The 13,801-nt window shown below is 37.9% G+C and overlaps 2 protein-coding genes and 1 long non-coding RNA gene across 4 annotated transcripts; 2 read left to right on the top strand and 1 right to left on the bottom strand.

The window, feature by feature from the left end:
* The first annotated feature begins 406 nt into the window (after nucleotides 1-406).
* On the top strand, nucleotides 407-6,597 carry LOC113729846 (IAA-amino acid hydrolase ILR1-like 5). Its single transcript, XM_027254135.2, has 5 exons — nucleotides 407-1,029; nucleotides 1,137-1,262; nucleotides 4,875-5,189; nucleotides 5,361-5,489; nucleotides 6,100-6,597. The coding sequence occupies exons 1-5, from the start codon at nucleotides 685-687 to the stop codon at nucleotides 6,463-6,465; spliced, it is 1,281 nt and encodes a 426-aa protein (XP_027109936.1). The 5' UTR covers nucleotides 407-684; the 3' UTR covers nucleotides 6,466-6,597.
* A 3,664-nt stretch (nucleotides 6,598-10,261) lies between these two features.
* LOC113729847 (heavy metal-associated isoprenylated plant protein 9-like) lies at nucleotides 10,262-12,848 on the top strand. Of its 2 annotated transcripts, none has more exons than XM_027254137.2 (5): nucleotides 10,262-10,725; nucleotides 10,843-11,020; nucleotides 11,162-11,319; nucleotides 11,494-11,584; nucleotides 12,143-12,848. In XM_027254137.2, the coding sequence occupies exons 1-5, from the start codon at nucleotides 10,699-10,701 to the stop codon at nucleotides 12,619-12,621; spliced, it is 933 nt and encodes a 310-aa protein (XP_027109938.1). In that variant the 5' UTR covers nucleotides 10,262-10,698; the 3' UTR covers nucleotides 12,622-12,848. The 2 variants fall into 2 exon arrangements, with proteins under 2 accessions (XP_027109938.1, XP_027109937.1); XM_027254136.2 differs by having other exon boundaries at nucleotides 10,264-10,725; nucleotides 11,162-11,334.
* Nucleotides 11,006-12,144, bottom strand: LOC113729848 (uncharacterized). Its single transcript, XR_003458240.2, has 3 exons — nucleotides 11,598-12,144; nucleotides 11,443-11,517; nucleotides 11,006-11,357 (listed from the first exon to the last, which is right to left on the bottom strand). It is a non-coding gene; the product is annotated as an uncharacterized lncRNA (long non-coding RNA).
* Nucleotides 12,849-13,801: the final 953 nt, after the last annotated feature.

Below are 13,801 nucleotides of genomic sequence, written 5' to 3' on the forward strand. Positions count from 1 at the left end.
CTTTATTACAAAGTATTTTTGGATGAATTTAGAATTTTATAAATTGTTGAGAATTTTTTTAGTGTTCTAATTTTTTGCCCAAGTCAATGGTTTCAAAAATAAGAGAAAGATAAATTGTTAACAGTATATTTAGAAACTTATTTGAGATATTTTCAAGGGGTAAAATGTTGTTATTTTTTCTAATTACAATAGTTTTTTCTTTTATATTTCTCTTCCGGTTCGATGATTTCAAAATTGCAAAAGATATTTCAATCTCCTTAATATGTTATAATTCTTAAGGATTTAACTTGGATTGTTATGAAAATTAAAGGCCCACAAGAAAAAAGGTAATTTTGGAACAGAATTGTTTTACCTCTTCCAAAATGAGTTTTTTATGCGGGATATCTTTTGAAATGGGTTGATAAAATTACAAAAAAAAAAAAAAAAAGTTGAAAATAAGGGAGGTAGAGATCGTCCGTTTCTTGCCCAGCCAGAGATTCTGGGTCTCACAAGCAGAAGATTCTTTCATCAAACTCAAACTGTGGCCGAGTACCAAACAATCCTGTCATCTACTGTTTAAAGCCCCAATCTACTTCTGACTAAAATTTCTGGGCTTCTAATGCACGTGGAAACTTTTCGTCTCATTCTTTAGCATCTTCAAAGGTCGGCCAAAATCATCGAGAGTTCCGGAGGAGAACAAGAACCATGTTTCCACTCATTGATTCTCTGTCCACTTTGCTAATTTTTTCCTTCATCATCGGTTTTGTGGATGCAATTCAGGGAAACTATCACGAAGAATACGCAAATCAGGTTCTCGAGTCAGCCAAAATGCATAAAGATTGGTTGGTTTCTGTAAGAAGGAAAATTCATGAAAACCCAGAACTCAAATTCGAAGAATACAATACAAGTGCACTTATCCGCAGTGAACTCGATAAACTTGGCATCTTTTATGAATACCCTTTTGCCCAGACTGGATTGGTTGCCCTTATTGGCTCTGGGACATCCCCTGTAGTTGCCTTAAGAGCTGACATGGATGCCCTTCCTTTGCAGGTATATAATTATAATATATTTTCCCTAGAACTCAAAAATCATCGTTTTTTTTACTTTGTGCAGCAAATGTGTTAATTTATTCTTCGTAATTTGTTCTAATACTGTAGGAACTAGTTGAGTGGAAGCATAAGAGTAAAGTTGAAGGAAAAATGCACGGGTGCGGGCATGATGCCCACACAACAATGCTGCTTGGTGCTGCTAAGCTACTGAATGAACGAAAGCACTATCTAAAGGTTAGTTGCATTTTCATTTTTCAACTTGCCTATTAACATGGCAGTTTGGATGATCTAGAAGTGTTTATTGTGATCTGGTTGAAGTGATTGGCATTTGGAAAGGAAACACAGAAGCCTCCATCCCCCCCCCCCCCCCTCTCTCTCTCCTCCTCCTCCTCCCCTCTCTCCATTTTTCATTCTAAAAATGGGGGGAAAAAAATAAGGATCATTCATGATCAATGACAGAATGAACGAGAAGCCAAGGAAAAAAAGAAAAAAGAAAAAGATATAACAGCCATGAATGTTGCAGCCAAATATCAAATCCAGGCTTTTTCATTATTGGGATGGTCAAGCAAGTTGGCTTGCTTGAGATAAACTTTCACATCCGGGGCAGCTGATATTAGGTCAAGAAGGTGTCCTTGTGTCATGGAGTGATCAGATTACCCAGGATTTAAGAAAAAGACTAGTGAGACGGCCTGCGCGTTGCGCAGGAGAGCTAATATTTCCCGTGTTAAGTTGCACAATTTTTAGTTATTGTGTAGTTGTTATAGTGTAGAGAATAATATAGGTGGTATAAGCTTGGTTTGAATTAGTTCAAATAATATAGTGTTGATATCTTGTATGATATGATTAGTATAAATTATGTGGCGTGGGTTAAGTGATTACAAAGGTGGGAAAAAGTATAGTTGAAGTTACAAAGCGAAGGAAGTGTTGTTACATGCATGGAAGTCAGTCCACAAGATAGTTATATGCATAGTTGGATTGATAGTTACATGAAAGTAGAACAAAAAGATGGTTACAAAGTGATGGAAGTGCAGTTACATAGATGGAAGTCAGTCCATAAGATATTACATGCATAGTTGGGTTGATAGTTATATGATAGTGGAACAAAAGTGCATCTGGAATTGATTTCATTAGAGTAGCAATGTTAAATAATTGCGTTGAGCAATGTTATTCATTGGATTTCATTGGATTTTATTGGACTATGTTTATTACAGTAGCAATGTTAAATAACTGCGTTGAGTTTGTGAACATTTTAATTGTATTTTATTTAGATTATATTGGATACACTTGAACAAGTTCATCGTCAAATATCTGAAGTGTATATTTGTTCAATCCTAAGTGAGTAAATACGACATTATGGTCTACTTTAATTACATGAAATTTTGTCAACTTTTTCCATCCATTTGTTAAATAATTGTCCTCAACTTTTATGTCCCAAGTCTTTTGTTGACAATAGAGCACAATTATGCAATCTTTATTTGGTAGAATATGGAAGGCATCATCTGGATGTAATTCCTGTCATAAAAAGATGTGAAATTTTTGTAAGAATATTGATACACTGATATGTTAAATATTTTGTGTAATATGAAAATTACCAAGTATTCTATATCGGATGGCCGTATTGTCACATAAAATTGAAACTTTTTGTTAGTAGTCCTTTTGTTGGGCAGAATGTTCCTGCAGTTTTCTTGGATAACAATTTAGGTTGATAAATTGTCTTTAATTAGAGAGTAATAATTTTGTACCATACCGTATTCGTTTTGGCCATAGTCTTGGGCTGGTAAAATGTTCCATTAATAGAAAGTTGAGCAACGATTTGGAGCAAATATCTGCACTCGAAAGGCCATTACACCTATGTGAAAAAATTGGATCATGAAGTTTTCTTGTATTTGGTGATCACATAGAAATTCTTTCCAGCCAGAATTTGCGGGACTTTTGTGTAATTTAATAAACCAAATTTTGTTTCCATTTTTTAGTATTGCTGTTCTTCGCATATGGTGTCCTATATGCGGCAAAAATTTGGCTGGTATGACCTGAAAATTAGTAGCAAAAGTAAGAAAAAATTAAAGTGGATTTTGATTTGCAATATATTTTGTTGAAAATATTGATCTTACCATTTGCTCTTACCAATATTTTGCTCTTACCAATATATTTTGATCTTACCAATATATTTTGGGACTCCATCAGCGTCTTGAGTTACATATGTAAATGTTGTTTTTATTGTTCCATTAGAGTAGTTTTGTTGAGCGGTTTTGGAGTCTACAAAGAAAATTGGCTCCATTTTTGTTGCTGCTGAGTTGTTTAGTTTTGTGGAGTTTTTTGCTTAATTTTTTGTGACTAACTGGGCTTTTGTTTTTGGAACTGTACTTGAGCGGTATTTAGTCCCAAGGTGAAGGCCGAATCAACATTGTATGCTATACGGCATACCTTACTCTTTGGGTGATGTGGCATTTGATTATTCCCCGATTCTTTAGTACAAATAACAACAAATTTGCAGTGCTGTTAGTACCTGAAGTTGCTGAAAACCAAATGCCCTCAAAGTTGCTAGAAATTACGTTATAACCGCTTGACAAAAAATGAACTGTTCATTGTCCAACTCCCGCTTTTATATAGTTAGATATTGATGAAACAGTAAAATGCAAACTCCAAGACCAGGGAATGGGGTTTAATTGTATTGCAAAACTATTACAGAAACAGAAGAGATGGAATAAGGAGAGAAGGAGATGCAATTGCCTTTTGGGTATGGTTGTGGATTCACCTTACTTTCCGGGTGTGTGTGTGATTAATATTTGTTGAAAGGAATAAGGAGAGAAGGGGAGAAGAATGAAGGAAACTTGGGGAGGGGAAATTGGAAACACTCGGATGATTATTGACCAATACAAATTCCAGGAAACCAAAATCTTAAGATTACAGCAGCAATTTATCCTACTTATACTGCTACTGTTCTAACTAACTTCCAAGACTCCCAATACAATCTAAACACATGGCTAAGTGGAATCTAGATGCTGAGCTGGTTACTTCACATGTTCAGTGTTGAGACTCCCAATGAAGATATGCTTCAGCTCTCATGCCTTCTTAGCTCCCCTTTTTGTCTGGTTCCAACCCTTCATGTTGAATCCCTCACCTTCTCCATAACTTTCCAATTTAGATGATTGGGATCCCTCTTTTAACTCAGCTCACTCCATGACACCTTGGATCAGCTAGTGTCTGAAATTTTTGAAGTAACTGGCAGTTGTGATTGCTTAAAATCATCGATATCCTACTGACTGCAGAATAATCTGAAACTGCAACGTATCTGTAGCCACATTTTCTTTATTCTTATTGTGTGCAGTATTTATTGTTAGGAGATCTCTCAAGCCAAATCATGTAGAAGCATGTTGAATAAACTTATATATCTTGTAGATGAAGCATTTCAAGGTTGAAATGAACAGGATATATTTGACCTTCTGCAACTGATTTCAGACAGCTTGTGTGTTGTGGCTTAATATAGTTTCTACCAAATTAAGATGAATCTTGGGGAACCTTTCTGTATCATGCTCTAGTTTGATGTTTTTAATGGATGGAAGATTAGAAGCAACAAGAAGGCTGTCAGGCTAGACTTCCACAGGATTCTCTATGTGCAGTGATTTCATCCATTTCAAAATCACTTTAACTTCTAAGCAAGGTGGCACTGCAGAGGAAAAGGCTGCCCATTTCAGATATTTTGACCAAATTCTTCTTTGGCTATATAGACTTGTTAGCTCATGTTCCAGTTTGAAAGATGGACCTATTAAAATTTAATAGTAGCCCCTTCATAGACACAAGGATACTTTGAGACGTAAAACATTGATTCTGAGTTTCTTGTCAAAGGGTACTGTGAGACTTCTATTCCAACCTGCAGAGGAGGGAGGAGGTGGTGCAGCTTACATGATAAAAGAAGGTGCTCTTGGAAGTGCAAAAGCAATATTTGGAATGCACATTGATTATGAACTACTGACAGGGGCCATCGCAAGTAGACCAGGCCCTGTTTTAGCTGGTGCATCCTTCTTTGAAGCAAGAATAGAAGGAAAAGGCGGACATGCTGCAGGACCTCAGAGTACCATGGATCCAATACTTGCCACATCATCTGTGGTTTTGGCATTGCAACAAATTGTCTCCCGGGAAGTAGATCCTCTCCATAGTCAAGTATTTTCCCCTATTACTTTTTATTCTTTGTTTCTTTTCTGGTTTCATTGCAGTTATAATTTAACACGAATTTTTTTTTATAACTTAGGTGCTTTTATACCTGTGTCTGAATACATGTCAGCCAACACTCAAAAATAGCTAAACTGATACTAAAACTCAATTCTGTCAAAGGTGCTTACTGTTACTTATGTCAGAGGTGGGAATGCATTGAATGTAATTCCACCCTACGTTGAACTGGGAGGAACTCTAAGAAGTTTATCGACTGAAGGCTTGCATAGACTAATGGAGAGGGTAAAAGAGGTAACTTCTAATGTTGTCCATTTCTGCTTAAGATCTTGAATTCAATGTGAAGTAGAGCTAGAGAATTTTGTAGATTTTTTGTTTTCCTTTCAGTGTTCCTAAAACTCAGGTGCTTAGCTGATTTTCCATTCTTGGAGGATACGAGTAACACAGCTATATTGACAAAGAATGTGGATCCTTGGCGTCTGAAACTATTAAAGCATTCAGGAATGATTTCAGAGTAATAGCTGCTACAGAAAGTTTTATGTGCTATATGAATTCGTTTCTGTCTTCTATTGTTTGCGTTAGAGAAACTCGTGGATTTGATCATATCTCAGTCAAAAGAGAAATTTGTCTTTGAACATCGCCACAGTAATTGAAAAAGGTGTTCAGACATTTGTTGTTCTTCATGTTGGTGTGGCTTTGAGATAGCCTTTTTGTGCTTCAAGTCTGGCTCTTGTGTCGTAATTCTAGTACCTCATATCCAAAATCACTGATCAAATCCAGAAACTTTAGTTTGAGATGTCAGACAGAGTATGATGTGTGTTCTTTTGACGTTATGGTATGATGATGGGAAAAGTTGATCCACATATCAAGTGGTTGATTACTAAAAACTGTGGAGCTTTTGTAGGTTATTGAAAAACAGGCTGCAGTACACAGATGTAAAGCATATGTTGACTTGAAAGAGACGGAGTTGCCGCCAAATCCTGCTTGCACAAATGATGAGAGCTTGCACGAGCATGTACAAAGGGTTGGCTCACTCCTCCTTGGTCCTGCCCATGTGAAAGAAGCTAAAAAGGTTATGGCTGGAGAAGACTTCGCCTTCTATCAAGAGGCGATTCCCGGAGTCATGTTTAACATTGGGATTCGGAATGAGAATGCGGGCTCAGTATATTCTCCACACTCTCCGTATTTCTTTCTGGACGAGGACGTCTTGCCAATTGGTGCAGCAATACACACCGCTGTTGCAGAGCTATATTTGAGCGAGCGGTTTTAACCATTCAGTTGTACCGGATAAATTATCGAGTGTGATGAGGGTCTGCGTAATACATGTGCGAGTTGTATTCAATGCCCGGGTCTGCATGTATACATTTCGTCAATTGGAATTTGGACAGAGTTGCTTTGGATATTTTTCCCCTCGCAATTGCAACATCCAAGATCCAAAGGCGTCGAGGGTTGCGGTAAGCCATGTGTTTTGGTTGGCATGCTATAGAATGGAGTAACTTAATTTGGGGGACTAGCACCAAAAAAAAAAGGGCCTGGAAAGTAACGAATTTGTATCTGTCATTATGCATGCAGCAGCGTGCGGGTTAAAAGCGAACGGACTGGATGGTCAATAGTTGCAGGAAACCCGAATGCATCTTAAAAGTGGGGAATGCAAAGGCGTCTTTTTTCATACTCAATTCAGCACCTAAACTTAATTATTCAGATATTAAGTAATGAGTATTCAGACGTGTTTAACAACAAAAAACTGAACATCTGAATTAATTAAATGACATTAAATTTTCTGGGCAAAACTTGCTTCCAAAATTAAGTGATAAATGATTCACTTATTACTGAATGTGATATAAACTTAAATGTATTAGATTTAATACTTAACAATTTAGTAATTTAATGGATTCAGAGTTCAGATTTCAATTTTGTCAAATATACCTTAAAGATTACTTAACTAGACTAGGGATGTAATCGAGCCAAGTCAAACTCGAATATTGCTATACTCGAGCTCGACTGAGTACAAAAAATCGATACTCGAAACTTGACTCGAGGAACTCGCTTTAAACTCGAGACTCGACTCGATAAGACTCGACTTTTAGTCAAGTCTTATCAAGTCGAGCCTAATCAAGTTTTTTGACACACTTTCGTCTTTTCTTCCCTTTTTTAGACATTTTTTCTTTTTAGGTCTTTTTACAATTATGTTATTACTTTTTTGCCATTATGAAATTTTATTATAAAGAAGAGTTTATTATAAATTCCGTAAAACTTATACCTATAATGGTCATTTTATAATTATAATACATATATATTATTTAAATACCCCGACTCGACGAGTAACTCGACAAGTCTCGAGTCTCAAAATATTAGCTCGAAACTCGACTCGAATGACAATCGAATAGCTCGAGACTCGGCTCGAACTTAGTCAATCCGAGTTCAAGCCAAACCGTTGACCGAGCTACTCGCGAGCTACTCGATTATGACTCGGCTTGGGTACATCCCTAAACTAGACGAAGTAATAATAGTAGTGTCTAGTGGTGCTCTTTTCTTGGGTGGTTGAATTGACCCGTTTCCTTCGTTTGATTTTTTATTTTTTGGGTGGAAATAGGAATTAAACATTAATTAAGCAGAGTTTCGCCCTATCTATTACGGTGCAAAAGAGATAGTACAGAGAAAGCAAATCCCTTTCAAGTCCTCGTCACAGACGAAAGCGTTTCCTTTGTTTGATGACATCTAGCTAGCTAAGCCTAAGACAATCATTCAATACCTTGGGATGGATCGAGCTGTGGGTTTCTACTTTCTACCTCAGGATTGTTGCCCGGCCATGCATGCTGACTCATTTCCACGCCGAACCACCTAAGAAAGATGTTGGACTTTGCCCAGTTTTGCATTGCTACAGACAAAGTTGCATCTTTTGATCGATGCAACTAATACATCTGAAGACTGAAGTTGCTTCGTCAAAATCAGCCAAGTGTTACCGATCGAAAATGAGTGATGAGTCCGGTCATGAGTTAATTACCAACCCGCTTCAACCCAACCTAATTTTACTGGTTCTGTCGTACATATTTATTTGTGTGGTAATCTGTCTCAGAGCCGGTCACATTATTATTAATGCATAAGTAGACACCTCCAAACAAAGCTGCCTGGTCACAATATTGTGGGATTTTTACTACGACTTCTCAATTGTACAAGTGCTTCATTTTAAGTAGATGTTCGCTAGTGTTTAATTAGCCAGTTCTTGATAGCTACTGCCGTTGTTGAATGACAGAATATAGATATTGATGCAAATAGAGGGAGAGGAGAGATACATTTTGGGCAAAGAAGGTGACTGGGATATCTTTGCAGGGAAGTAGATGTATGGGTCATTTCTCAGCAGTGTGTGGTCTTGATAATATTACTAAATGACTAATGAGGTGTAAGCTAGCTAACCGAGGAAGGAGAAGGACAAGAATAATCATTTTATTTTGGGACAATTGTGCCATATTTGTAGAACATAAAAACTGCACCAAGAACTTGTTAATGTAAAAAAGAAATAATACTACATGATTTGGAGTCGAATTTCTCATAATAATGTTAAGACGAGAAAATATCACAAAAGTGGTGTTGGATTCTAATTTAAAGGGTCGTCACAACTGGTAAAAGGGACTTCATTAAAAAAATTATTTTAAATTTCTTTTTTTTTTACCGAGAAAGTAAAAGGAGGGATTTTTTTTAGCACAAGACAATCAAATGAAAAAAAAAAAAAGAAAAAAAACCCATGTGACACCAACTTTTGAGCATATGTATCCTTCTTTACACACACCGAGCATCAGCTGATATCAAATATGTCACCGAGGATCCCAAGTGTTCTTTACAGGCAAATCATTAGAAGAACTCTTAGCATCCGCAACTTTCTTTCTTTTTTTTTTTGGGACAATCCGTTTATATTCATTTACCCTGAGTGACCTATCTCCGTCCGGGGTTGGCTGCGATGATTAAAGGCAAGAACAGATTTTATCGTCCTTTTGGCCGGCTGATCCGCACAGAAAGTCGACAAGGTGTGCTTTTCAACGGAGGGCATGGAATGAAGAAAAGGAAAGTGGAAACCTTTCTCCTTTCCCCCGCTTCAAGTTGGGAGATGGACTCGCCTCGGTGTTATTTGGGAAAGCAAAAGTTGCTCCAACAGCCCCTGTGGTTAAGTTATTAGGTCTTTCACCCTGCACTTTGTAAGTGCAGCTATAGGAGTTAAGATTATTAGTTATGTTGCCGTTTTCACCCCCCAAAAAAAATGGGGGAAAAAATGCATGTATGTTTTTGTGATACAAATCCATTTCTTATTTCCTTAGTGTTTTGGAAACCAATCATTATGTCATGTAGAATATTTGTACTATATCTAATCTATATATTATATATTTGAAGACGATTTTTCAATCTGGCCCTTCCATTGAACCTCTAACTCCTCATTTTGTTTTTCTAGAATTTTGAATTACTTTATTCATAATAAATTCTTTTCAGCATTTTATTAAATACTACCATAATTGCATATGAGAAAAAATAAATATGATCCAGGTAAGATACTTCTTTTTTAGAGGTAAAAGTAAATATTGATCAGGTCATTTATTTTACTATAAATAAGATCTAACTTTTTGCTCCTAATAAAATGATCATGCATGAGTCACATGATGTATTCAAGGTAAAAAATGATTGAAAAATCTACGTGAGAACCAAATTTTATCCATTCAATTTTGTAAAGGGCACAAATTTTCTATTCTGAAAGTGAACGGCGAAAAAATTTATTTGGCAAAACGCGAGAAATGTTTTAAATGACTTCCCAACTACATAATTGGTGGCTGAAAAATGCAGGGTACTTGACCTTGAAATGGATTTCCTAAAATTTGATAGGTCAGCAAAAGAACCACATAGGTAGTAACTATAAAATGTCTATCCTGGCCTTAGAATGGGATAATATTCACCTCCTTTTAAACTTTTTTTATTTTGGGAAAAGAAAATAAGTAAGTGTTGCTTAGGTAGGTGAGTCTGACTGGGCCTAGAGTGACCAGCATAACAGGACGCACGATGCGTGCTTCTAACTCGATTCTGAATTCTCTGCCTATAAATTTGCGCAGCATTCCCCTCTGGAATCTCCCTGATCTCCTTCTTCCTCCAGCCGCTCATACATTCGATACCCCCAAAAAATAATAAAATAAACTACTGCTTTGTATTTCTCGGTTTGATTAAAGAGGCCGGCCTCTCTCTCTGTCTCTCTCTCCTTCTTCCCCCCGCCCCTTGCTTGCTTAGTGGCCCTGCCATCGCAGACTGTGCTTTTTGTAGAGTAATAATCCCACCGCCCCTCGCTTTACATTTATGCGGAATAGCATAATTTCCCATTTAAATGCCCTTGATTCTCTTCGTTGATATCCTCTCTTTCACTACTTCCCTCCTCATCCGGATTTCTGCTGCTGCTGCTGGAGAATTTTGAGCCTTCCTATAAAGTTGGGTCCTTTCTTCTCCATAATCTATTGACGACAGAGAGCCGCCAATGGGTGAAGAAGAAGCTAAACAGCAGGTTAGTTTGGTGGTTTGCAGCAGAAACGTATGCCGCATTAATACTATAACTATTGTTTTTGGCTTACCGCAGTATTTTCGGTTAACATACGATCTCATTTGCTTAATTAACTTTCAGCCGGAAGAGGCCAAGGCAGAGGAAAAGAAAGAAGAGAAAACAGAGGAGAATAAAGAAGACAAGGCAGAGGAGAAAACAGATGAAGCCGATAAGCCCCCCACACCATTTGTTTTGTCGGTGGACCTGCATTGCATGGGATGTGCAAAGAAGATTGAGCGGTCCATTTTAAAGATTAGAGGTATAGGACATATATATATGTATGTATTATGTATATGTACATATTACCCTGGTTTGGTTAATATACTAGCAGGGTTTTCTTTTTTTAAAAAAAAAAAAAAACTTTTGACGATAAATTTGGTGGGGCATTTGACGATCACAGGCGTTGAGGGGGTTGTAATCGACATGTCGCAAAACCAAGTGACTATAAAAGGTGTAGTGGAGCCCCAAGCTGTATGCACCACCATTGAGAAGAAAGCCAAAAGAAGAGCCCAAGTGTTGTCGCCGCTACCCGCAGCTGAGGGGGAGCCGATGCCCCAGGTTGTTGCCTCGCAGGTTTGCTTTTTCCTGTATCAATACTGCCATGTAGTACTATTTAAGTTCAGCATAAAAATGGGGTATTAAGTCTGTATCAAGAATAATCTTGTTGGTTAACTGGTTTACCAAAAATGATCCATCGTCATCGTCATCGTCATCGTCATCGTCCTCATCCAGGTTAGCGGATTGACCACCGTGGAGCTGAATGTGAACATGCATTGTGAGGCTTGCGCTGGCCAACTCAAGAGAAAGATTCTCAAAATGAAAGGTACTTCACTTGCCTGCCTGCATTTTGGTGTTCGAGCCCAAATTTACCACATTTTCTGGTCCTTCATTATCAGAACCGGAGAAGAGATCACAGAACAAAAGCTAGTAGTAGTAAAAAAAGTTGGCATAACAAAGGTAGTAGTAGTATTTCTAAGTATTAAATATTATTAGTACTAAATTCCTCCGCTTAAAAGTACTGAAAAAGTTGTTTCCCTGGATGGGCTCATAATATGTTAGAATATTGATCGAGGAAAAAAGTATCCAGGAGCTAAACAAAAAGAAAATCCAGAGTTGAGTTTGATATACAACAATTAATAATTCTCTGAAAAGTTGGGTATTTCAAATCAACAAAAGCGTTTTAATATTATTGATGAGTTCAAATATGAACAAGTATCAATCAACCTCTAAGGAGTATTATGGCAAGGAGTTTTTCAAAGAATTTGAAAATAATTCTCAACGAATTGAAGCCCTACTGACTGCAGATTCTTTCAGGGAAAAAAATAAAAAAGGAAAAAAATATTCACTACACTAGTCTGATTGGGGCCACTAACTGAAACAGGAGTACGCACGGCGGAGACGGAGCTAAGCTCCGGGAAAGTCACGGTGACAGGCAGCATGGACGCAAACAGGCTGGTTGAGTACGTTTACAGACGCACCAAAAAGCAAGCCAAAGTTGTTCCTCAACCCGAGCCTGCAGAGAAGCCAAAAGAGGAAGCATTAGCAAAGCCCTCGGAAGAGCCTATTAAGGAAGAGAAGCCACCCGCTGCAGAAGGAGAAGAAGCAAAAGCACCCCAAGAAGGAAAAAATCCGGAAGAAGCAGCCGAGAAGAAGGGCGACGCGCCGGCGCCCCCACAAGAAGAAGAAGAAAAGAAAGAAGGCGGTGGCGGTGGGAATGAGACGGTGATGATGATGAGTAACGTCGATGAGCTAAGCAAGCAAAAAATGATGTATTATTATCAGCCACTTTACGTCATGGAAAGGATCCCACCGCCTCAGCTCTTCTCCGATGAAAACCCCAATGCCTGTTGCATTACATAGTTTTTTGTTTTTTTCATCAAAAAAAAAAAAAGAAACTCAGCGTTTATTAATGACCACATCATGCAATATCAAATAAGTTAAAGGCACACGTACATTCAACCACAGAGATTTGGTTTTTTCTAATACCAGATCCGGTATTTGGTGAAATGGTCCAGCATTTTTGTTAGTACTGGATTTTGTGTGTACAAACTCTTTTCCTTAATTTGTGTGCAGACTTAATTAGCTTCTATGTCCTTTTAGTTGGAAGCGCTTTTTTTTTCTTTTTTTTTTCGAAGGGAAAAAGCACGTGTGTGTATGTATATATATATATATATATTCCAAGTCAATTAACAAGAGGTACGGTATTGAACTTTAAATAATAATAATTTAAAAAAAAATCAGAGGCATGCATGAATGAAGGATTGAGCGCGCAGCAGCGACTGAAAAAGAAATTAGTAGTGTAACGTAGGAGCAATTTGATTGAGGAAGAATTTATTATTAATTAAATTAATATATATTCATGGGGAAGGTTAGGTAGATAATGAATCAGCGGGTTCAGAACACAGAAGGATGGGTTCCAAATTCCAATCCACGTGGTAGGACTGACTGAGCGAGGGACATTCATTTGTTTTTTTTTTTTTTTTTTTTTTTTTTTGGTCAATTGTCAACTCTACTCCTACTCCTATTCTATCTACGGGGAGGCTCAACTGAGCCTATGGAGACCGATGGGGACAGAACCACCATCGGACCAAATGGGTGCATGACGCACCCGTCTGGATTTGAAGCAAGCCACAAGAATGGCATATTGGTGAACCCTTGCCTCCCACCCCACCAAGCCCTTGGTGGTGGCCACCAGCCCAAGGGCTTGGTGGTTAGGGACATTCATTTGTTCATGGTAGTATTTATTTAGGTATGGGAAATGTAGTGAGATCCGAGTCATCCTAGTCCGTCTGAGAGTGACTTCATCGGCGGTGGCGTGGGGCCTCCGATGAGTACTTGGAAGGATATAGCAGTGGTAGCACTTGGGATCCTCGGTACAAGTTTTCTATGTCGTAGCAGTGGTAGCAGTGGTAGTAGTGCATATGCGATGATGCCGGATATCCGACAGATTATTAACGCAGGCGTGTCATTTTTGTCGCATAGGGAGTAACTGACGCGGACTACTCTTACTTAACTGCTCCTAAACTCAGCGATGCTACTT

This window comes from Coffea arabica, chromosome 2e (genome assembly GCF_036785885.1).
Source record: "Coffea arabica cultivar ET-39 chromosome 2e, Coffea Arabica ET-39 HiFi, whole genome shotgun sequence".
Lineage (NCBI taxonomy): Eukaryota > Viridiplantae > Streptophyta > Magnoliopsida > Gentianales > Rubiaceae > Coffea > Coffea arabica.